The sequence below is a fragment of the Podarcis liolepis genome (genome assembly GCF_965112155.1).
Source record: "Podarcis liolepis genome assembly, chromosome: 5".
Lineage (NCBI taxonomy): Eukaryota > Metazoa > Chordata > Lepidosauria > Squamata > Lacertidae > Podarcis > Podarcis liolepis.
The window spans coordinates 58,114,761-58,140,249 of NC_139556.1; the positions used below are offsets into that span (position 1 = coordinate 58,114,761).

General features: G+C 37.8%; 1 protein-coding gene across 2 annotated transcripts in view; it reads right to left on the minus strand.

Annotated features, from left to right (window-relative positions):
• Positions 1-25,489, minus strand: part of SLK (STE20 like kinase) — a 45,822-nt gene that overhangs the window by 1,940 nt on the left and 18,393 nt on the right. The window contains exons 5-19 of one of the 2 annotated variants that reach the window (XM_083505046.1): positions 24,114-24,263; positions 21,538-21,610; positions 20,983-21,177; positions 20,188-20,269; positions 18,589-18,717; positions 16,553-17,992; positions 14,922-15,052; positions 14,186-14,309; positions 12,970-13,149; positions 10,140-10,232; positions 4,167-4,296; positions 3,597-3,721; positions 1,942-2,130; positions 1,387-1,512; positions 87-200 (exon numbers count right to left, since the gene is read on the minus strand). In XM_083505046.1, coding sequence (XP_083361172.1) covers positions 87-200; positions 1,387-1,512; positions 1,942-2,130; positions 3,597-3,721; positions 4,167-4,296; positions 10,140-10,232; positions 12,970-13,149; positions 14,186-14,309; positions 14,922-15,052; positions 16,553-17,992; positions 18,589-18,717; positions 20,188-20,269; positions 20,983-21,177; positions 21,538-21,610; positions 24,114-24,263 — 3,281 coding nt within the window. The remainder of the gene's footprint in view (positions 1-86; positions 201-1,386; positions 1,513-1,941; positions 2,131-3,596; positions 3,722-4,166; positions 4,297-10,139; positions 10,233-12,969; positions 13,150-14,185; positions 14,310-14,921; positions 15,053-16,552; positions 17,993-18,588; positions 18,718-20,187; positions 20,270-20,982; positions 21,178-21,537; positions 21,611-24,113; positions 24,264-25,489) is intronic. The other variant, XM_083505047.1, reaches the window with a different exon arrangement.

A 25,489-nucleotide genomic window follows, 5' to 3' on the forward strand; every position in this document is an offset into this window, starting at 1 on the left:
GAGACAAGCTACAAAACCAACTGCCCCATATAGTATTAGTATAGAATATAATATTCTATTGGTGATTCAAAGTCAATCTGCATTACCTTTTTCCTTGGTCTCAGTTTCTCTCGCCATTCTTTAAGTTCTTGGCTATGTTCCTCATCCAGCTCTTTTAATTTCTGAGTCTCGTGTTCAACCAGCAGGTGGCATTTCTCATTCTGAAAATGGGATACAGATAATCCTTTAGTAAAACTAAATCAGATTAGACATTTGGCTACTTGTATAGAAGCATATGCTGACCTAATTCTTTAATTAGCTTAATCTGTACAGTAGCCAAGATAATTCCTACATAGCAATGTTCTCTATCAAGATTTTAGCTTTTCAACAGAAACTCTTACTTGAATTCCTCAAATAGGGCATGAAGAATATGTATTATGGTTTTTTAAAACTTTATCTGAAGCTAAAACTATGAACATATCTCAGAGCTAGAATCACAAGATTTATAGTGCAGACTGACGGGTTTTCCCACGATTTTTTTTTTAAGTTGCAAAAAGTTATGCAATCTATCAGAATCTACTTTTTTTGGTTCTCACACACAGAAATTATTCTATTTCAATAAAGAGGTAACAGCTTTTATGAGATCAGCCCATCCAGAAACCTCATGTTGTCTTCTCCCCAGTGCTTTTTTTCCTAAAAAAAATATTTAGGGGTACTCTCATTTTCCTACTCATGTTGAAATACTGCCCCTCAATGAGGCCAAACTTTGATTCACAAAATGTTTAGGGGTATGTATACCCCTGCATCCCCCCAGAAAAAAGCACTGCTTCTCTCTACACACAAGATCCCTATACACAGTCCATTTTGTGTATAAATATTCCCCGGTCTTCTGTTTGCCAAAATTTCCACAGCTACTTGTAGCACAGGGAAATGTTAATACACAAATATACTTCATGCAGTTGAAAAAGTTGGAAGAGATCATAGCAGTAACAAAACTGTAACACTGCTACAAATCCGCAGCTAAACCCAGTTAAGAGACATGCTGGAAGATCTGGATTAATAAGAGATGTTTTCACCTAAACACCAAAAAGATACCAAACTCATTGGCACATAAATCTCACAGAGAAGGGCATTCCACATGCAGGTCACTACCACAGAGAAGGGCCCTCTTTCTGGATATCACCCACCTGACTTCAGAAGGTGTGGAGACTTAGAGGAGGGCCTTGGAAAGAAAAACTGGTGCAGATTCATTTGCAAAAAAAAAAAGAACAGAAATACTGTGTGTAGTACCACAACTACAAAGTGTCACATGTAACTGCAGCACATGAAGTGCCATCACACTGAAAACAGACCTATCCCATGTATAAATTACATAAAGGGGCACATTTGGGATTAACATTGTTTAACCTGCAGCTGATGTAATTCTCTAATGTTGGCTTCGCACTGCAGCTGGAGGTCTCGCATTTGATTTTCATGTTTCTGATGTTGAGCCAGTCTCTCATTTTTTTGCCTTTTTTCTTCCTGAATAGCAAACTTTCAGAGAAACAGGAGGACTTAAATTAGAATTTTTGAAATGTTTATAGACTCAAGCATATAATTAAATGACAGTGTAACATTCAAAAACAGTATATTGAAATAACTAATATTAGACAGATTTGAAAAAACATGGGCTTGCAAAAACCTTCTTGGTTCATTCTTAATACATACTGGATAAATGTGGATCTTACCTGAAGGAGCTGATCCACAAAACACATAAGCAACAATATGACTTGGTTCTTAAACCAATTCTAACTGGCCCACTAGATTCAATAGGCTAATAGTAAATCAGCTTCAAGCACACACACATAGCTGAAGACATCACTTCCAGAGACTTGGACTCATCAGATTTTTGACTTGAGAGTTTCATAGAACTGCATAATCTGTGTATGCAGATTCCCCCTTTGTCTAAAATCACTGCTTTACCTGCTTAATCTTTTCACGATCCTGTTCCGGAGTGCTTGAGGAGTTTATTCTTAGGCTCTTTTTAAACATTGCCATCCTAGTTTTTGCTTCACTACGCTGGATTTTGGGCAACCGAGCTCTTTCCTGGGTATGCTTGTTTTTTAATTCCTCAATAAGCCGCTGGTTATATCTTTGCATCTGTTCTGTTTCCTTTTAAAAAAATGAGGGGAAATACATTTTATATATCATCAAACCTTTATTGGCATCACTTACAAATGTTCAGAATAAATAGGCCAATGCGGTCTCGTCGCCATTTCAACAGTACATTTAAAGTATTTAATATACATTTTACCCTGTGCAAATAAAACACATCATAATTAAATTTTCTGTATCAGAAAAACTGAAGATAAATCTTTTTTTAAAAAAAATAACTGGTTAGTCAACCAGCAGTAATAACAACATACAAATTTCAGCCAACTGAAAAGATCAAATCATATTATTTCAAAATTTGCAGCTCTCCTTTTACCTACTACCATCACTCATAGTTTTCATTTATTTATTGTCTAAACCAGTGATTCTCTACCCTTTGGGTATAATGACCCACAAGTCCAAATTTGCTTGGTACAGTAACCCATCTTTTTATTGTCACATGGATTTCGCAACTTAGGCCTTCAACATCCATCTGTTTAACTGCAATTTTGTCTATTTTACAACCATTACTTGAGGCATCCAAGGAAAACGTTCCTTAACACCCCTATTGATATGAAATTTGTGTAAATATTTAAAGAACTATAATGCTATTCATTATTTTATTTATAGGAATGTAAGACCAGCTATCTGACTGCAATATATTGCTTCAAAAGCTGTAACTTTTATTCAAAAACCGCTGTGTTAATATAACAAATTATGGATATTTTAAATAGTTTTATTCATGAAAAAGTCCATTTTGGCGAGTATCAATGGGGTAGCTGAGCTTGTATTTTGTCAACAAGTAGGCTGATGCAGGTTTTGATGGTTGTTAGACATGGTCTCAGATCATTATTGATAAATAAGATAATGATATTATTTATTAGTTTGACTAAGCAAGGAAGGATGGACTGAGGGTGGTGCCAAGCCTATAAAGCTTGACACCTGCCCTTGCACTACAGGGATAGAAAGGCACACGTCCCTTTCCTAACCCCCTCCACAGAAGAAACCACCCATGCCTTCTCAGGAAATGCAGGGGGCAAACTTGCCTCCATGCTAGGGTGGGAGCAGCATTCTGACATTTGGTTACAAGTGCCAACACAGCATTATAATATGCAAACAAAAACCTGCAAGAGGTATTCATCATACCAGTTCAGAGCAAAAGCAATACTTATTTTGGTTTTACTTATATGGGCCACACCTCACTTGCTCAGGTACTGTGACCCACTTGTGAGTCGTGACCAACAGCTTGGGAATTGGTGGTCTAAAGTGTTTGTGTGTCCCTCCCTCCCTCCCTGAATTTAAGGCGCTGTTTTGACCTTATGAACATTGGGACTAAATATCAGTGCATCAAATAACTTACACAAAATATAAAAGTATTAAATACTAAAGAAAAAAGGCAAGAAATAAATAAATATAGGTAGTGGGAAGGGATGTATTTGAACCAGGATTTGGAGCCAGCAAAGAGGACGAACTAGGATCGCACTAACTTTTTCATGCCGTTTAAGCAGCTGATGTCTTTGCATGAAGTACTGATCTTTCAGTTGCTGTTTTAGCAGTTGGTGTTTTTCCTGCAAGTGTCGTTCTTCTAGTTCCCATATTGCAGCTTCACGGGCTAGAAGGGAATAAAAATTCTGTCAAAATTACAGAGGAGTCACCCCAAAACATTCCTTATACAATGTATTTCACGAAGCAATCAATAACAGAATAACCCCAATGAAATATTTAATGGAGAAATGCATTGAAGAAATTATTCCCCATCAAGTTATCCAATAACAATTCACCAAAATTGTAGACACAAGTAGGCTTGTTTCAGAAACAGACAAGCCATTTTAAAATGGATTCTGTACACCATTTTCTGCTTGCCTAATAAAAACTCTTCTGTACAGCTACAGTCTTCAGTGCATTTTCATGCCTTCACTAGAAGGACATAAATTTAGGACATGACTCATTCCACAAGTTTCATGGGGCTTGCATGTGAGCTGTACTAGTGCCCAGAGCCCTTAATGCTTCTTTAAGTTGATGAACAGTAATCCAACACTGGGGAAATGGAGAAATACCTCTCATGAGTTGTTGCTTATTGTTCAGACAGTCCCGCTCAATGGTAGCTAGCTCAGTTTTTTGCTGCTGAATGATTTTCTTTAGCGATGCATCCAGTTCTTGCTGCTGCTTCTGTACAAATTCTTGTTCCTATCGGAAATTAAGCCAAATTGAGTACATTATGCATAAGTCTCAGACGTCTTAATTTGTATACAGCCTTCTTCTAAAGGATCTCGGAGCAGCCTTTTAGCTCACAACTAGCAGGTAAGGCGCAATATGCGGAGAGCGAAAGATGCATACACTTTGCCACAAGCCAAACTTCAAACAGGGATCTGAACCTGGGTAACCCATATTCAAATCACAACATTATTTTCTAAGGGTCAATTAAAACATTTACACAGCAAGTGAGCTTGCTGTACTTACCACAGCATTTGAAGTGCTCAGCACTATAAAATGTGAGGGGAAACATGCATTTCTCAACAGTAGCAAACCTATACTGGGAAACTAATGGGCCCTATGAGTTCTCTCTCTTTCTTTTCCCTCCACCAATTACTGCTTTTTCAGCAAACATATAATTTGGTCAATAATATATGAGACAGCCTTGCGGGCAGCCACTTGCCAGCCCAAGTTAATTCTTCGTGGGCAAGTAGCTTGTCAGATCAGTTGCTGTACCCTGCTATGTCTTTGTATGCCGGGCCATTACAGCCTTTATGCTAATCAGCAAATATGGAAAAAAACACACACAACTTAGAGAATCTTTAATTTAAGAATATTAAGTTCAAATCTTATACAAATTTGCTTGCAAATTATTATTAATACATTTATATTAAATTACCAAGTAAACAAAATTCTGTTTAGGAAAGCAACAAATGACAAGACTAGGGCTGAGCTGCTTCAGAAAAAACTTGTTCAAAATTAAAAGAAAGCCACCCCCACCCCCAAAATTTTCTGGTTTCTTTCTTTTTGGTAGATTGTTACAGAAATAGCTGGAAAAAGTGTCCATTTCATAATCCCTTGGGGGCTAGGATTGATCACTGTCCAGTTTAGGAAACACTGCCTTTACTCTAAAAGACTTCTTGATGTTGACAAATAGCCATATCAGATTCAGTACATAGTGCTATTGTGACATGTCCATTATATGATCCATAAATGGCTGGGAGGAAGAAAGCAGGGTGGGATGAAGGTCAGAATAGTCCAAGGAACAGCAAATATAAATAAATGGCTGAAAATTACTGCAACTGAGATAGGTTTAATGTATTTTGTGGGAAGAAAATGTATATTTTCTGTCTCAATCATTACTTTCAAGCAGAAATGGAAACTGGGGAGGGGATTTAACCCATGTAAAAAAAAGCCTTCATATAAACAAGAATATTTGCTGCACAGAACCAGCTCTCTCTTGCTATCTGTTAACAATGGATGGCAAATTACTCTTGAGAATCAATTGAACTGTCTCGATTCACTCTATGTGCGAAGGATACTGAAAAGGTTTAGGTTAGAATGTGTACATCTGTCTTTTAAAGAACATGTGAAAAGTCTGGGGAAACCTCTGGCCCACATGAATCCTCTCCAAGATAAGGATGCCTATTATATTTTCAACATTGTATTTTCATGTTTCAGAGCAAGATACCCAGACCAGGTAGAGGACACGTGACAGCTTAAAAGACCAAACACTTCCAAAATTCAAAATGCAGAATTTACAAGATTGGCTCCTCAATGGCACTGTAAACAGTTTCACATTAGGCAACTGATGTACTTATTAAGCTGCACCATCTATAGCGTGTAATGTGAGGCTGGTAGATAAGCAAGTGCTGGGGAAATGAGGCCAATGGCTTCCAGATGCACATTTTGAACAGTGCACATACACAAGAAAAGGGCTTCCAAAGATTAACATAACAAGTCACGTGTAGCTATTTTAATGGAAGTGGTTACATGTGAAGTATTTATCACCTATTTTGTGGAAAGGAGCTTTATGAAAACAGATGTCACAAGCTCAGAAAATAACTAGAAATATTGGCCCTACATTAGAAGTTGATCCAATCCTATACAGATCATTCCACGAACGGAAAGAAGGCTGTGTGGAAATCTAACAATGTCTGAGCACTTACACATTATTTCCAGGTGTGGGGTGGGCACATGGTATCTCTCTCGATTATATAATAAAATTTATGCAACAGGGACACGTCATGTTGAGACAGGTCCATGTTTTATGCATTGGGTAAGTCACATCTGATGTCCTTGTAGTTCAAAAGGTTCATATAAAAGGAAGACGTGTGATTTATGGACACAAATGAGAAAATAAATAACAAATCTGCAAAGTTCACCTCCAGGCCAGGTTGCACAGAAATCATCCGCCCTGATCACAATTTTTTACTTGCTAGTAATCTTCAGACAAATTGCATCTGACCAATTTGATGAAGATGTTATCCGATGTCTGATGTTCCTACTCATCTCACAAGAACCAACAGAAAGCACCATATAGGAAGATGTGTACATCCATCAGAATTGGTCACTTCTTTTCCTAACAGCAGCTTCTTTATGCCACATGCTAACTCACTTTTAAAAGCTTCAAGGGATTAAACAGAAGGTTCTATTAAGTGGGTGGGGGAGGAGGAAAATGAGGAATCCATTTGCCAAAACCCCCCAAAATGAACTTATGTGATTCTATTTATTCATCCTCTACAGGAAAAGCACAATGTAGCAAAGAAATTAGATGGACAATGGAACAGTGCAGCAGTAATGGTGGTGATCCTCTGTGTTTGGGGACATTAGGTTCTTAAGGTCCCTTTCCCCTTTTTGCATGCAAATTACCCCTGGTTAGCATTAACTACAATGCAACATCAAGTTTGCACCAGTGCTAAGCATGGTTAGTTTTAATCAAAACTTGAAAAGTAGATTTTCAGTGCAATTTTCAAATCTTAGTTTAAAAACTAAGCATATTTAGTGGTGAGGTAAACATAACACCAAACTAGAGTTAACACTAACCAGAAGGGAGGACCTGGAAGCCTACTGCACAATTCCACAGTTTAGATATCACTCTTATTATATATGTATTAGATCAATGACAAAGACATTTTCTGGAAATTATAAATTATGTAAGTGTGGAATATCTGTACAATACATATATATATATATATAGAGAGAGAGAGAGATAGTTAAAGTATAGTTTCTTTTTTTAATTCTCTCCTAATGAAAGTCAGTGAGACTGAAATATATTCAACTTTGGTTAACTTGTGTTTCCTGAAAACTATAGAAAATATGCATTATTTTAAACATCCCCCCAAAACTGAAGAAAGCTTTACCTTCAGAATCATTTTTTTTTTACAAATGCTACCGTCTTCACATCAATATTAGGGACTGAACTGTCTCAACTCCCTGGAGAGTTGAAGGAAACCCCCAAAGCAAATTTCAGAGGATGAGGGGGGGGGGGCATGTGAGAGGAAGAGAGGGAGGAAAAGTTCGTAGTCTACCACTATCAAAATTCTAATGAAAAGCAGGAAAAAATGTGTAGAGACAAATCCAAAAACCCAGATCTGTAGAGACAGATGTCAACAACAAGAACAACAGATGTCAACAACAAGAAAGGTATAGGTCCACTGTCTACTTGATGGCTTTGATGAAGTGAGACAAATGGCAAATGTACCTGCCCTTCTCAAGCAGCAATTCTGTCAAATTGCAGGAGCTGGATTATTAAACTGAAATGAAAGCAAGTAGTGTTTTAGTCCTGAGGTTTCCTCAGTTTAGATGAGTATGTTTTAGAACACAAAACATTGAGAATAACCTAGATTAGATAAAATATATCACCACAGCCTATTCTGTAGTTTTGTGAACGAAAGGTCAGTTGACATAGACTTCCATGTCAGGCTTGTGATCACTAACATTGTTACGCAATTAAAAGAGACAGAGAGATTTGGTATACAGCGCTGATGGGGAGCCTGGATGTTCTACAGATTCCTGTTCCCAGAGCCATGTAACAAAAGGCCATTTCAATAAAGCTTGCAAAGCAAACTTTCCACCTTCCTACTAAAATCTCAACTACCATCTGGTGGAACAGAAGAGAGAACACAAAGGTAGAAGCGGGTTTGTTTAAAAAATAAATTACCAATACTGCACAAGGCAGAGAAGAAAAAAATGTCACAAGGGTGTTCCTTGCCCCATGAGTCAAAACTTAGGATGGCTGACTCTATAAGGGTATAGCAGGGAACACCCATTGTCAGGTGGTATCAGGAAGCATTCTGGAAAATGCCTGTTTCACTGCACACAGAAAAGCAAAACATAGCACTGGTTTCACACATGTGCTGAAAATCAACAAGTCTCATTTGCCCAGTTTGTCCATCACAATCTTTGTGCAGATGAACCCATTTTTAGATTTTTTTAAAAAATTCATCAGCACATGCGTGTCAGAGAAAAAGCAGAACAACAAGCTAGAACTACAGAGGAAACACCCAATTTTTGGCATGTTGGACTTACATCCTGCATTATTGCATTGAAGAGGGTACATGAGGACAACTGAAAAGACTGAATCATAACCTGAGCAACGCCCTGCAGAGCAGAATACAATGTACTTCCGAGGTCAGAATGCAAGCACAAACCATGCATTCAAACACCGAACATAAGCAATAAGACTGTATGACTCATTAGTGGAGCACCTCCCTCCCTAAAAGTAGAAGTGGAGTACAGTGATGTGGGTGGAGCTATGAGAACAAAAATTACACTGTATTCATAAAGACACCAATTGCAAAACAACGTAAAAACCGTTATGTCTTCAGTATTTATTTTATTTTGCTAGATAATGCCCTACAACCTAGTCCTATTTAACCTATATTGTTAACTCTCTGTGCCCAAAAGATATTGATGAATTTTCTCCAATATATTTAAGACTGTAGTTACTCAATAAGCCTTCATGTAGTACAATATTGGCTGGACGTACACCTTCTCAAATATCCAGTTCCAAGAGATGTGCACATTCAAATATACACAGTTGTCTTTAGAAGGCAGTAGCATACACTACTGTGAATATCTGCAAAAGCTGGATTCTGCTCCATACATGAGATAAACTGGCGTTGGACAGTCTGGCAATGCCTCCATTTTAACTCTCTTTCCTCTCTTTCACTCCCCTAACATTCCACCTGTATTTCTTTAGTGCTTTAGTGCACTGACTCCTGAGATTTCTCTGTCATTCAGGGAGTTCAGCAGCAGTCTCCTGACCCCCTCACATCCTTGTACAGAAACTGTGATACAGCTCACTTTAAAAATTTATACCTGAAGCATTACTTCAGAAGTACTTCAGTCTCATTGTACATGAATACATAGGAAGTATTCATGGATATCAGAAGTTATCTGTACTTAGTCTGGGATTTAATACCAAGACAAGGAATGTCAACAAGAAGTGAAGAGTTCTTCATAGCCTTAATCACTATATACACTGCCACACACCCAGATCCTTATATATTTCAGATGCGCTTCGTTTCAGACAGGAAATGTAATCAATAGTATGTCTGCTGCAATAGCATGCTTGGAACACAGAAAGTACAGGCAAGCCATTAAATAATGAACATGGACACCATCATGTCAACTGCATTGCCTGGTATTAAAAGATTCAAAGGTAAGATATAATGAAAAATTGCTTATAAAAATATTATTTACTACTTTTCCACTTTGATAACGTTATTCTTTATGGTAAATGCCCTGAATAAAGTAAACATTACAGCCTGAAATTCATATCCACACCTGAATACACACTAACTACATAAATTGCATTTTTATAACTTTGGCTGTTGTTCTAACTAATCACATCTAAGTAAATGAATACTGAATAGATTGCACTTCTGTTTATATGACACGTTTGAGCTACGGTTTTAAGAATGGTCAGTCATTACAAATTAATATCATATTTACTCAGAGGGAAAACAAAAAGCAACCACTATGGAATGGTTAAAGCTATTGTGAACAAAGCTGCTTGGTTGTTTTTAGAAGCATGAAGCTGCTGCGGTTACCTGAGCATGCTGGGATTGAGAAAGTTCCTCTTTCTTGCGTTTCATGAGCTCTTTTCTCAGCTCTTTTGGTGCTTTCTCCACTTCATTAAAAACCTATAGTGCACAAGCATGCAGAAGGTGGGGAAGATAACCCTTTTTCTCCACAGCAAGCATTTTATGGTGAATATGAGAGGAGCAGGTCAGGCATTATAAAGGTTATCAGAGAGCATGCATTGAAGCCAGAAGAGTTAGCTTGGCAGAAGATGGATGGAAGAAGCAGACATGCACAAAGCATTTGCGGACTGCATTCTACAAAGAAGTGCACGAGCTAATCGTATTCTAGAAACTAGTTTCATTTTGCATGCAACTACTAATTAGATGCTTTTACATTTACTTTTTATGCAATCATTCAGTATAACACAAAGGAATTTAAGACCGTTGTCAAAGGAAGAATGATACTGGGAGGGACAACAAATGATTTTACCGTCATGGAAAAGCTCCAAAATAGCAGGATGTTTAGATTTCTCAAAAATAACAGCTACTGTTGACATTATGTCTCATTTGAGACACAATTGTCTAAAGAACAACTTTCATAAAAGTAAGGCACCTCAAAAGGGGCATTTGCAGAGCATAGGAAAGTGTAAATCAAGTGTCTAGTTTCATATAGCTTATCTAGCTAGTGACATTCAAAGAAGGCAACCACTTACAAATATTTTTCAGCAATGTATGTCAAAGGATCTAAAGGATAATTTTGTCAGGAAATAATAATGCATGTTATATAGATAATCAAAAGTATGATTGTGTATTTTTCATACTCTCATGAAGAGATTCAGTACTCTAGATGTTATTTCCTACAAAAGAACTAGGAGGTCACAACTATCCAAGAACAAATGGCTGTTTAAAAGTCAAAGAACCCAAAGAAAACAAAGCCCAAATCACCACATGCTACTGTTCAATGAAAAAGATTGGTCCTGAGTGCATTAAACCTCTTCACCAGATTTCCTTTTGAGACCCAATTACCAATAGAGACTCAGAGTGCAAGAAATTCAGCAAAAAGAAGAAGTAATAGTCAATATTGTGCAAATTAAACACAAGTGATGGTATCTTGGAGATTAAATGACATATATTACTTAGTATAAAAATCATGAAAAGTTGTTTAAAAACCAAATGAAAGCACCTAGAAATCTGTGCAATCTGTTCATATTATATGCCTCAAAATTGGTATATTATCTAGAAATTGTTGAACTGCTTTTTTAAAAGTTAAGATGAGAAGTAAAAGATTACAGGCACTTTCTGCAGAACAATGAGATTATAGGTAGAATTTCTGCATTTTGCACAGCTGTATTTCTCCCATCCAGTGTAATGAAAGAATACAAATTTCAATTTAGTTTGATTTTAAATCAATTGAACTTGATACATAACTATGCTCTCTGCTGAACTCAAACTAAACTCAAATTAAATTTAAAAAATCCCTTTATCACTGACTGGGTCATTTCTAGTCCTTAACATATATTACAATCAATCCCCCATGTGAGTCATTCTGAAAGATCAAGGGTTATACAGTGGTACCTTGGTTTACAACCATAATCCGTTCCGGAGGTCCATTTGTAAACCAAAACAGGTTGTAACCCAAGGCGCGCTTTCGCCAATGGGGCCTCCCCCAAAAATTTGTTCGTAATCCAAAAAAAATCGGTTGCAATCCAAAAAAGGGTTGCAAATCAGAACATGCACTTCTGGGTTTGACGTGTTTGTAATCCAAAATATATGCAAACCAAGGCACCACTGTATCCAATGCTAGTCCTACTCAGGGTAGATTCACTTAAGTTGCAGTCATCACTAACTTAGGTTCACTGGGACTAATTCAAAGGAGTGCCATGGTAATCGTTCTCCCAGCACAAGTGTTTTATCTTGCCAAATGGAAAGAGCTTGCTCTCCTATTCCAGTGTGCTGTTCTGGAGGTTATCCTTCTCCATCCGAGCCACTTTAATGCTGTGCGGAGGGAGGAAGAAAGCCCTGTTGCATTATCCAATGTCCACGTGCAGGCTTCTGCTAGCGGGGCTCAACAGCTGAATCTAGATTATTAGTTTAAATGGCTTTACAATGTGTAGAACCAAGTTGGCAACAATAAATCTTGCTATCAGAATTATGAATGCAAACAAAGTTGCTTAAGATTGCAGTTTTAAGATTTTCTGGAGGCACAGAGTAGTCTTCCACAGCACAGAGTTCTAGACTCTTCCACACAAAGTTAATTAAATCGCCTTTTTAACAAATTCAACTACAAGTAAAAAGAAAAAAAAAACATTGCATTTTGTTATGAATGTTTCATGAACCAATGCACAAATATCCTCATCCCTCCACCTTTGTGCTGCTTTTATATGTACTGAATATAGTAAGGAAAATCTTTATTTGTCACACATATCCAAAGAAGCACATGTGACAGATATGTGTGCAATGGATTCTAGCAGTTCTCCCTATTGAACTCCTAGATCAATTTTACATTGTCTGTAACATACAGGTATTGACTACATATAACATTTGATACTGTTCCAAATAAATGGCGAAACTCCTATTGCTAACGATGATGTTTAAATCATAAGGGTGGAGACATCTACACCATATAATTGTTTTTTCATTATATTTTCTTTGCTCCTATATAAGGTTACTATTTTCATTGCACATGGCTGTTTTTTATTTTAAAAAAACTTTTCAGTGCTAAATATTATTATAAAAATACATCTACTGTTGAGGCATCTTATGGTGATACATCTTTTTTTCAAAGTAAGACTGCAGACATCACTGGAGACCAAGAAATACCAACCTTATTTTTTCCAACTAAATAAATAGTATTTACCTCTTTTTTCCTGTTTTTCAGCATGTTCTGAAATTTGGACAATTCTTTCTCCTGTTCTGCTTTGATGCGTTTTGCTTCATCACGTAAGCGATTTGTATGTTCCTGTTCCAAGCGCTCTATTGTCTGTTTCTGCTGTTTTTCCAGGTTTTCAATCTCCTGGTCATACTGCCGCTTCTTGCTCTGAAAAATAATTCCATTAAATTTTATATTTACCTATTGTTGAACTTGATGGGTTTGAGGCAGGGCAGAGGACGTCTGCACAAGTAACAATTGCCTATGCTTTTCAGTTCCTAGATTTTCTAACTAGATTTCTGCCGTTATGAAGCACAAAAAATACTTTAAAAACCCCATAGAAAGTCTTCAAAACTCAGAATCAGAAGTGGAACTAATTGTTATTGCACAGAGTTTAAAAATATTGGCAGAACTGGGACTGATACTATAAAGTTTATTTCCTTCTTGAACACAAACACACACAAATTCAGCTCTTGAGAATCTAACATTTGGAACTCAACATACGTAAACTATTTTGTAAAGGGTATAGTGGTTAAGCTTTGTTTTGTATGCAATCTTTAATACAGGAGCCTGTTTCAGATATAATAGGGAGTATTTTTCTCTGCCCAATGAATAAGCAGACCCCCCCCATACATAGAACACTTTTTCAAGTAAGTTTTTTTATTATCCATTGCAAGGAAAAAATAATTGCACATGGGCTAGAAGATCACAGTGTTTTGGGTACCACAGTCTACTACAGAAAGGCAAAGATCATGAACTGGGCCTCTGAAATTATTTTGAGATATTTTCTACAGTTGTCAAAGTATGCAACAGCTTCCTCTTCAGTATAGCAATCCTGTAAAGCTGCATTCACTACCTACAAGTAGAAAATAAACGTTTCTAACCTTCAAGGGTAAGAAGTGGCCACATTCTGCCAATTCTAGTACTGACCATGCCTTAACAAGACACTCTCAAGCTAAACATTGCAGCGCTTCACTGCCTTTTCCACTGTTGGCAGCCAGTGACTACATGCAGGGCTACCATTGCAGTAGTTTGCAGTTCAGTTAAGGCTTTTGGTATGCAAGTTTCATTCATAATACATAAGATGAAATGTGGCAACAAGGGCAAGGATATACCTAGAATGACTTCTAGGCTGCTTACATTAAGTAAATTAACTCAAAATAAGGGGCCTGCAAAATGTGGGTGCAAGGGAATCAAACCTTACCGTCATTTCTTGTTCAAAGCGCCTGAACATCTGTTCTCTTTGTTGTAAAAGTTTATTACTAAGCTGCTGCTGAGCTCGCTGCTCTTCTTTTTGTAGAAGTCGTAACTCTCTTAATTCTTGACGCCTGGTAGGAAGGAGAATGGACGCAGTATCGCAGGGGAGAAAGAAACAGACTGAGTTCAGAATTCTGCATCAGTGTACAGTGTAGATGCATTCGGGGGCTGTGCAGAAATATTATTTATTTATTTATTTGTTATTATTTATTAAATTTCGATACTGTCCTTCATCCGAGGATTACAGGGCAGTTTACAGTAGAAAAACACAAAAATGCACAACATAGTAACAAACAAAAACAATACTCTCCTACTGGGCCATAGATTGTTTAATTAGACAAGGGCCTGGGAGAAGAGGAATGTTTTTGCCTGGCATCTAAAAATATGTAATGAAGGTGCCATGTAAGAGATGGGGAGAGAATTCAACAACCACGGAGCCAACACAGAAAAGGCCCATTCTCGTGTTGTTACCCACCAGACCTCTCATGGAGAAGGCACACAAAGAAGGGCCTCAGATGATGATGTCATAGTCTGGATTGATTCATACGTTATTTAAAGGGACAACATGAATTTTGTTAAATATAATCAAACCACAGTAAGTTATTAAAAACAAGCATGAGAAAAGTTGTTTTAATTCAGAGAAGAAATCCTCTGTCATTAAGAATGGGTATTTTCAAACTCACCGAAGATATCGTAATTCTTCACTTTTAGAATCACTTTCTGTTACAATTTTAGAGGTAGTCACACTTACTTCCACACCATCAACAACAAATTTGCGAGTTTTCTTTAATGTTTTCTTGTGTCTTTTAGTTTCCTGAATAAAAGATCATGCATTATTTCTGTGCTGCATAAAGCATACTTGTCCAACCTTTACTTATTTTTGAAAGAACCCAAAGCCTGCAAGTTCAAAGATTTCAGTTTTCAACCAACAGAATTAGATACTAAATTTCTTTATTTAATTCTGTTTCTTTTCACAAGATGGGCAAAGGTGGACTCAAGTTTGCTATGAGGTATGTTCTTAAAGAAGAATTCATTTCTTCAACTGGCCATTTTGGACCAGTATACTACTGAATATACAGACAAGGCTGAACTAAAGTAATCATCTGAATAACTGCTACATATGCAATCCACGTAATCAAGAACAGAAATATAATTCAAACCTATTTTCAAGCTGTTAATTCAGAAGTATATACTTATAATTTCAACGTAATTTACTCTCTACTATGGACATCTAGGGTAACAGCCTTAACATTCTTATTCTGCATGAATTCAGGAAACTTCACTTAAATTTGTAGACAGATATCTAGTTATAAACATAAAATATATTATATAGTGTGTATGTTAAAAATTTAAAGGTACCCCTGACTGTTAGGTCCAGTTGTGGACGACTCTGGGGTTGTGCACTCATCTCGCTCTATAGGCCGAGGGAGCTGGCGTTTGTCTGCAGACAGTTTCCGGGTCATGTGGCCAACATGACTAAGCTGCTTCTGGCAAACCAGAGCAGCGCACGGAAAAGCCATTTACCTTCCCGCCGGAGCGGTAACTATTGATCTACTTGCACTTTGACGTGCTTTCGAACTGCTAGGTGGGCAGGAGCTGGGACTGAACAATGGGAGCTCACCCCGTCATGGGGATTTGAACTGGCGACCTTCCGATCGGCAAGCCCTAGGCTCTGTGGTTTAGACAACAGCGCCACCCGCGTCCCTCTAGTGTGTATGTTACACATTGCCTATATTAAGGCTAGCTAACATTTTTTTGCTCAAGGGCCACATTGATATTTAACTACCCCTCTGAGGGCCATGGTATACACATGCACTTCCATACAGCTCACATATGGACCAAACATACATGCACCACCACATATGTATACATACCATGCTCACCAGTTCTATACACAACTCTCTCGTTCTCTTACACACACATAAACACTCAGTATTTCCAGCCTTTCTTATTCCAGCACTGGTGTAGTAAAGGCTGGAAACACAGCCTTTTATTTTGCCCCTACCCCTGTGCTGGAGTGGAGGAATATGCTGCCTTTTGTTCTTAAAAAGCAGGCAGAGAGCTTCATCTCTGATCTTAGTCTTGGGCTTAGAATGGAGACAGAATCCCAAATTTTCTGATTTTATCTCATACCTTTAAGATCCTATCTAAAGAACAGGTAGAGAAATTTTATCTCCTGATCAGATTCAGAGACAAGCTGTGGAAGCTAGTGAGCCACTTCCTATGGGTTGGTGGGGCAAATCCAGCGCATGGGCTGCAAGCTAGCTACCCTGATCTGTATCTCTATGTTACTAATAGAATTGTTGACTCTTACTTGTAAAGATATTGATCCACTCTCCTTGTTTTTAGTGAGGAAACTGGAAATGGACAAGTTCAAATCAATGCTGCTGTTGTCAGCAGTGGAACCTCTGCCTGAATCTGTATCATTTTCTTTAGTGCTTTCAGAATCAACATGATGCGAGTTTTCAACACTATCCTGATTGCCAGATTTATCTTCTGCCTCATTTTCTGCAGAGCTAATGCTAATATTGGGTACCGGAGAAACCTCATGTTCATGCATCTGCTTGGCTGCAGAATCTTCAAGCTTATTTTCAACTGGCAAACCACTGGAAACTGCTGATCGGTCTGTGTCCATTTGTATATTATTCTCATGCTTCTCCTCAGCTCTGTTTTCTACTTTATGTTCAGGTTCTGCAATTTTATCCCCTGGTGCAATGTTCCTTTCCTCAGTGCTTGCCTCTTCAGTATGCTTTTTGTCTGCTGGCTTATGCTCAATGTTGTCTGCTCTTTCTGAAACACTGACCTCTGTTTCCTTTGTGCTGCTTGTCTTCTTTGAATCGTCATTGTATCCCTCAACTAACTGCTGATCAGAATCTACCATTTTCCTCATTTCTGAGACTTTCTCAGAAGCATCCTCAGCCAGGCACTCTGCTGGCTCCTGAGCATTTTCAAGCACTTTATCTACATCAGTGACCAGATTGTTGCCAGTACTGTCAATCTCTTGTGGACTACTGGTACCTTCTTTTATTTGCTTCTGTGGTTCATCAGCTGTCTCAGCTATGACCTTCACCTGTGATTCCTCAGTACCTGCAGTAACTTCATTTTTCTGACTTTCGGCCTCTTTCAGATTACCCTCTTTGTCATCCCCTTGCAATTCCTCAACCTCTTTAATTCCTTCGGTAGGCTTTGCCTCTTCCATTTCATTTTCTTGGAGGTTTGTGGTACTTTCTTCTTTCACACCAGCTGCTTTAGAGACTGCATCTGTAATTTCTGCACTGCTGCCTCCATCATCAGGAATTGTTTCTTGTTTGTTTTCAACCGTTGATTCATTTGTGAAGTCCTTTCCTTCCTCTGTTTTTAGACTGGGCTCAACGTTAGTTTCAGATGCTACTGTGCCAATCTCCTTTTCCTCTTTCTGTGACTCTGTGTTTTCACTTAATCTTGAATTTTCAATTGTCTTCTCAGTCTTCTTTGCTTCCTCATCTTTATGGAGCAATGCAGATCCATTCTTCAGTTTTTCAGTGTCTTCTTGTATGGTGCCACTCGTGCTTGCAGTGTATTTCTCCTTTTCATTTTTGTCAGGAGTCACACTTGTTTTTTCACCTTCAGGTGCACTAGTACTATTCTGTTCTGTGGATGAACGCTCTGTTTTTTCAGAAACAGATTCCAGAATACTGGCATTCTGTGAAAGTTTATCCTCTTCGGAGCTGGCAATGCTGAGGTCAGATGAGGCTCGTTTACTTGCAGGTAACTGCTAAAATAGACACACAAAAAACTGATTAGCTATACAATGCTGTAATAAGGAAATAATGCTATCAAAGTTTTATATCAACCAATGGGGAATTTAATGGTGATTACAGGGCAGAAGTGACCTGTTCCTTTTTCCTCCCTACTGTGGATTTTCCTAATTTACTGTACTGATAGGAGGGGGAGAAGTAATCACTGACTCCAGAGCTGGCAGAGGTTTTATCTTATCTGGGACACGCTGGAGGAATGGGAGGATCCCATGGTCCTCCTCCCGCTGGAACACTAACTAGAGAGGACTAATGGCAACAGAGATTTCTTCTGCCACAAAGGGGCCTTTGACTGTGGCTCTCCCTTCTCTGACCATGGAAACGGTTCCATGGCATCCTAAGGAAGCTTACATTTACTTACTTTGCATTTTACATTGGCATCTTAAAGAAAATTGTGTGTAATGCAACAGAAAGCGTGTCAGGACATCTTATAAAAGGCAATTAGCATTGTATCTCTAAGCTCAATTACATGAAAGATCAATGGAAATGAATACAATTCATAGCTGTAAACTGCAGCACAAGTTAAAATATTTTTGATATATTTATTTTAACTTACCAGAGAATTTTCAGTTTCTTCCTCTTCTTCCTCCTCTTTCCCATCTTCTACTTCCTCTGTAACTTCAGCCTTTGCTTCTGCAATCAGTTCTCTGACTGGTTTATTAGAAGTTACAGTAACAAATGGATGCTGTTTAAAAAGGCATAATATCAGTTAATCAAAATTAAAAACCATTTAATAGCAACATATTTTATCACTTAGGGCCAGGTTATGGTCTGTTTTGTATCCAACTCAAAATAAAAAATAGAACACTTAAAGGAAAATTTATACTGCTTACAACTTTTTTCTGTGCTATCTTGTTCTTCTATTTTCATGTCTAAGATCATTTACATTTATTTGAAATATAGTAAGGCTGAAGCTAAGAGTGTTTCTCTGGCAGATTATCTTTGCCTGGCCCCATTTCAGAAGTCTTTATTTTTAAATCTAATGTATTTTAGATGGGAACATGAATGAAGTAACATGAAACCAAGTCATATTCATCCTATTACATTTATTTAGGTTAGGTCCTTGTAAACTATGAAGGAGACTGCAGCTTCTGAAATACCAGGCAGTAATAAGCAAGGGCTAGAATCCAGAGGACCTATGCATAACCAAGGTCTGGATATACTTTTGTCAGAATGTCTGTCTTCTCCCTAGAACCATCCAAGTGCTCAAGCTCCCTTAGACATGAGAGCTTCTCATGATAATACCAGTGGTAAGGGAGAAGAGTAACAGCACAGTTTACCAATGGGTGCATGCTATTCACTCACTTCCCCAATGCCCTCTTCTAAAGATCTGCATGCCTACATTACCAGCTACTTTTAAAATCCAAAGCATGGCCGTTTGGACTAGCCCCCAGTGTCTCACCATCCCCCTTCCTGCTTTCCAAAGGGGATTACGGACCTGTCATCTTTTGGAACTGCTGCTTCGAGGAGCAGCTGAAAGGGGAGGTGGGGGAGCACTGCTCAAAGCGATGGCTGAAAAGGCTTTCCTTGCCCTTCATGTTGGAAAAGTTTAAGGAACCCAAGCAGAGCCCTCTTTGCTTGTGCTTAGCGGCTTTCTGATCAGCTGAGTTTGGGGATGGGGGACAGAGACTGCAGGGAGGGTAGTTTTAAATTTTCCTCACAGTATTCCTTTCATTCCATCCTGCTGATTGGGAAAGGTTGTGTGGGTATACTTGTCTGTGTGCCTCTGTGGTGCATGTTGGATGTATCTACAGTACATGTATATCTACATATCATACATATCTACGGTATGTATATGCAGGTTTGCAAAAGAGTGTAGAGTTGCCCTGTTTGTCACTAGAATGGCTCCTGGAAAACTGGTATTTTATTTTATGTTGCTTTTAGTATTTTTTACTGCAAGCACAGCAGTTTTTTAAAAAAACAAGTTACCGGTATTTGCTGCTTTTATCATTCTCTGGTTAGAAAAGTGGGGTATTAACCAGTTTGTGCTGTCTCCTAACTCTCTGGTGACCAATGGCAAATGGGAATGTTCTAAATAAAGTTAAAACATGCAAAGATTGAAAATTTAGCAGACTTTTAAAATAGTTCCTGTTTTAATTTATATAAATGCACTCAATAAAATATCATGACTCAATAGACACTTCGTTCTTCCTACCTGTAGAAGCTCAGCAGTGTTCCACCTGGCATCTACATTTTTTTCCAAACATTTCCTTAAGAAGTCTTTGAAGTCAGCAGACCTGCATAAAAGAAGCTGAACTCAATAAATACTATACATTAAGCACTACATACAAATTGAGTGATGTCATCCATGTCATCAGAAGTATATAATGACTGTCAGATAAAAATAATTTCAGTACCGTCTACTTCTTGCCTGCTACCTCTTGTAAGATCCACAGTACACTGTTAATAAGCTATTATACGAGAAACGTGCTAAGAGGAAGGCACGCTTGGCAAATCCACAACGTGATCAACTCCCACCTGGGAACCAATGTCCTCAACTGTGGAAGGATGTGTGGATCCAGAATTGGCCTCCACAGTCACTTGCGGATTCATTGTTAAAACCGTGTTTATGGAAGACAATCTTACTTGGCTATGAGTGATCGCCAAAGAAGAAGAAGATACTTCAAATCATTTTAATGAAGATTGATGTCCAAGACTATTGTACTATTTTATTTCTATTGCACCACTATCTGCATCCTCATCTTGAGGCAAGCTCACTCTCCTCCGGTGATGTACATCTATATTTAACTGAAAGCTAGCCTAATTAATATCCAGCTAAGCTTGAAATGCCTATTTGCTTCTGGGGGGGGAAACAACATTTAACTCTTGAGGCCTAAGTGTGCTTTTTTTGCCAATTGACAATCTTAAAAATTAAGACAGCTCTATTATTCTGTACCTAGGTATTATTCTTGAAAAATAAAAATACCATAAAATAAAATAGAATAATCACCATTTTGAAGGTTGTGCCAACGATGGTGGTTCCGACTTTGCTATTTTCAGCAGAACACGCATTGGATTCAGTTCATGATGAGGTGGTTCTATTTCAGCCATTTCTATTAAAGTGACACCTAAAGACCAAACATCAGCCTTGTAATCATAAGGCCTGTCTTTAGAGGTCTCACACATTACTACTTCAGGAGCCATCCTGGGATAGAAAGAAAGAAAAGATTTTTTAAGATCTATTATCTGTAGTAAGTGGTATTTTCAACAGCGAGAAGAAATATATCCAAGGGGAAATATCTATCCCAGTTAAATGGAAATAATCAACATCATCAGAGTAGAGCCACTGAAATAAATGTATATAAATTACTTTAAACCATTGATTCCAATGGGTCAGAGTATGACTAATCTTACATATAAATTAAGGTTAATAAAACCAGTAAATGCTCCAACAAAACAATATTATCATTTTGTTTACTATACTTGTTTTTTTTAGATAAACAATTGTTTATAAAATGCAATATGCTGCACTCAGCATAAAACAGTATAAAAACTGCACACATACCAATATGGAGTACCAATGAAAGAATCCCGTCTTTGTATTGTCCTTGTATTTTTAGCAGACACTCCAAAATCCGCTTCAAACAAATGAGAAAACATTACAGTCACTCATACCAATATACACTTTTACTTCAAACAGTGTCATTTATGTAAAAACATGTATAACACCACTCATTTGTCAAGAATATTCAACAGGTTTACAACAAAAAATATGAATTAATAGAGAAAGGATTAAGCTCATAAGTGATGAGAGCATAGTTTAACCTAGTGAGTAGATCTGTGACAAGTGAGGCACAGGTAGGGGCATGACTGAACTCACAAATTGGAAGCTTGTACCTCCAATAGCACTGAGCTTCCTGGGCACTCTTCTCCAAAAGAATCACTTTAATCATGTATATTTGCATTGGTTTTATAAATCATTGAATGTTACTATAATGACAAAGATTGATTTTCTTGGGGTTCAAGAAGACAGAAAAATGGATGAGGTTTGTAGAAGTTTATATTTATAATGGAATGACCAATATGCTCTGTGAACACTTAACTGTTATAGTTATGCATTTTAATTATTTGATTATATCGTTTAATATTTTGATATAAAATTCAGAGGAAAAGAGGCATAAAAGTCCACATCAACAGATATATGAAGGGAATTTATTCTACTAGTTACTACTAGCAAAGATGAGTATCCCCAATAAGCACTAAGCTGTTGTCCCCACTAACATCATGAATGCTTAGTAAAATTTAACACAACAGTGCAGTTCCACCTGAAGCCACACAATGGAAATGGGCTACTTCACAGTACGCGGTTAGAAAAATATTTAGGAATTTTGACGGAAATCTGCTTGCCCGAAGTAATTATTTTCCCTTCCTTCCACCCTGGGTTATTCTGGGCATTCTCCCAAACCTCCAGAGTGGATTTGGCGAAGGCTTGGAGATATGTGGGGGAAGGAGAGCCCTGCTGCATTAGCAGGAGTCCTTGTGCTGACTTCTGCTTATAAACTGGACTACAGTGGTAACTTGGGTTACGAACTTAATCCATTCTGGAGGTCCGTTCTTAGACCAAAGTGTTCTTAAACCAAGGCACACGCTTTCCCTAATGAGGCCTCCCGCTGCCAGTGTTCAGCTTCTGTTTGTCTTCTGGGGCAAAGTGTGCTAACCGGAACACCTACTTCCGGTATTGCAGAGTTTGTTGTCCAAAGCATTCATTTACAGGACTGTTCGTAGACCGAGGTACCACTGTAGTTGAATCTGGCCCTATGAGTTTAAGAAGCCAGTTTGCCCATACTGAAATGTTCTGCCTAAAGATGCAAATAGTAAACGGAGCTGAGGAGGAAGCTGTTCCTCAGTTTAAGTCAATAGTTTCAATCTGGGAAGAAAAGAAATGTATGTCCATTCCTTAATCCCCACACATTCATGTGGATTTCCTAAAATGGCCTTTAAACATCTTAGTAGGCTAAGTTATGACCAAACAGCAAGAAGCCACCACAAAAAGCAGGGGTGAAAGGCAGACACTGCCCTGAAGATCTAAGCTCAAACTATGTTTAAAGATTTATTGTGAGAATGAAATAAAGCTATATATAATAATCTAAAAGGAGCCTAATAATCCAATGAAACAAATTACAGCACAACGGAAGGCATTTGCTTGCTGGTACAAATATTCAAAATGCTGGAACTAAATAGGCACATCTTATTCCTTAAGACTAAAGTAAGTACTTTGGTATTCAATGAATAATTTACATATTGACTCCACTCCCACAGTATGTATTGAAAGCCAAGTACAAACAATTGTTTAAAAGTTGGATTAAAAATATATTGCTCCTATAAGGACATAACAGTCCTGCTGGATTAAGCCCAAAGACCCATGTAGTACAGCATTTTCATCTTACAACGGCCAACTAGATGCCTACGAGAAACCTGCAAACAGAGACTGAGTGTAACAGTGCTCTCCTCACTTGACTTGTGATTCCCAGCAACTGGTATTCAGAAGCATGCCATTCATATTATCTCAGTGGTTATTGCTTCTGACCAATCAAGGAATTCCATTGAGTGGACAGCTGGCGTTTTTATTTTCCCACATGGAAACCTTAGCTGATATGATGGGGTTTCTTGGCATGGCACCTGACCATGCAGAAGCAACAGCCACATTGTAAGGGTAGCATATGATTGAACCTTATCTGTGACTGCCAAATGCTGGGGTTTAAAAAACAGGCAATGAATATTGATAGCATGCCTTGATTATAATCTTCCCCAAGCATTTGGTAGCTCAGTACAATACGAAGAAATGGTCTAGCTATGTAGATCATTTATCTGAACAAGTACAGGCATTTTAAAGTGTTTCTATGTGTGTCCCAAAAACATACCATGTCAGGCTTTAAGAAACATTACAGTATTCAGTACAAGTATTACAATAGGCCCACCCATTCACTCTGAAATCCAAAGGAAGTTTGTCAAATGTAATTACAATAATTACTTAAATTGTTTATTTTCCAAGGCAACAAAACTTACTTATACCAGCTGGAAAATAATACATCATGAAATCTCTTTTCATCCAAGTTAAATTTTTAAAAGAGGAATACTCACCTAGCTTAATGTCTCCATCCAATGTGAAAAGAATATTGCCAGCTTTTAGATCTCGATGAATGATCTTATTTTCATGCAGATAGTGGAGCGCCTCAAGTGTCTGCCTGCAAACTACCCTGATCTGTGGCTCGGTTAGTGGTCTCTCAAGTTCTACAAGAAAAGCATACTCTCAGAATATAAAAACCATCATTTGCAGATTGCATTGATTCACATTTTTTAATAAACATTTGCTTCAACCTGATAAGTCTTAAAAGCTGATCAAACAGAACAGGATTCTCCAACCTAGTGTTGATTACATGTGTTTGACTACAGCTCTTATCATTCCCCCAGTCACCTTGGCCACTGGAGTGAACAACTTGTAGTTCAACACAGTAGGAGGGTACGAGGTTGGAGAAAGCTAATGTAGAAGCCACTGTGTGAAGAAATATAAAGAAGCACCACGAAGAATCAAAACAAAAATGAGAACAGGCTCTGATGCTTACTGGTCACATGACTTTTATTATAGTTCTATGTGTTTTGGAATGAATAGTCCTTCAGGAACTTGAAAAACTTGCAAGCTCCTGAAATTATCACCCTAGCTATTCATTCCAGACACAGAATAAACCTGTTCAAAGTTGGTTGTTAAGTTCAGACTTTCCAAACAAGTACCTTAAAGTACTTACAAGCTTTTCAAGTTCCTGAAGGAGTATTTCAGAAACAGAGCTAAAATAAAAGTCTTGCAACACTAAGCAGTGGAACCTGTTTTCTTTGTTTTAATGTAAACGCTATGTCATAGATATTTATATCCACAATAGTTCAAATGCTGTCTTGTTTTTCATTTTGCAGCATTGCTGAATCATGATACTTGTGTGTACGTGTATGTTTGCTACTAAATACATTAAAATAAAACAGTTTAACTATAGATATTCTTATATATAAAATGTGTCCAGAAAATATATTAAACCAGGCATGGGCAACCTTTACCCCTCACCCCCCAATGTTGCTGAACCACAACTCCCATCATCCCCAGCAAGAATGATCAATAGCCAATGATGGATAATTCAGCAACATTTGGAGGGTCAAGGGATCCCCATACTCTGTGGTGAGCAATCAGTTTCTTCCAAGATTCAAAGTGCTGCTACAGCCCTCATAAAATACTTTTAAGGTTTTTTTGTTTAAATTTTTGTTTAAATTTTTGTTCAAATTCAATCAGATTCAAGCATAACAAAATTCTAAAAATTAGCAGAATTCCTACACTGTGAAAAAATATGTCCCACTGTTTTCCAAACTATTTTTTTATCTGGAGCACATTTCTCACATATCAGAACTGGCAACACACTTTCTTTTACGCCTGAATTCTTTTATCTTATACACCCGTCAAAATGGAGGTGGCTGAG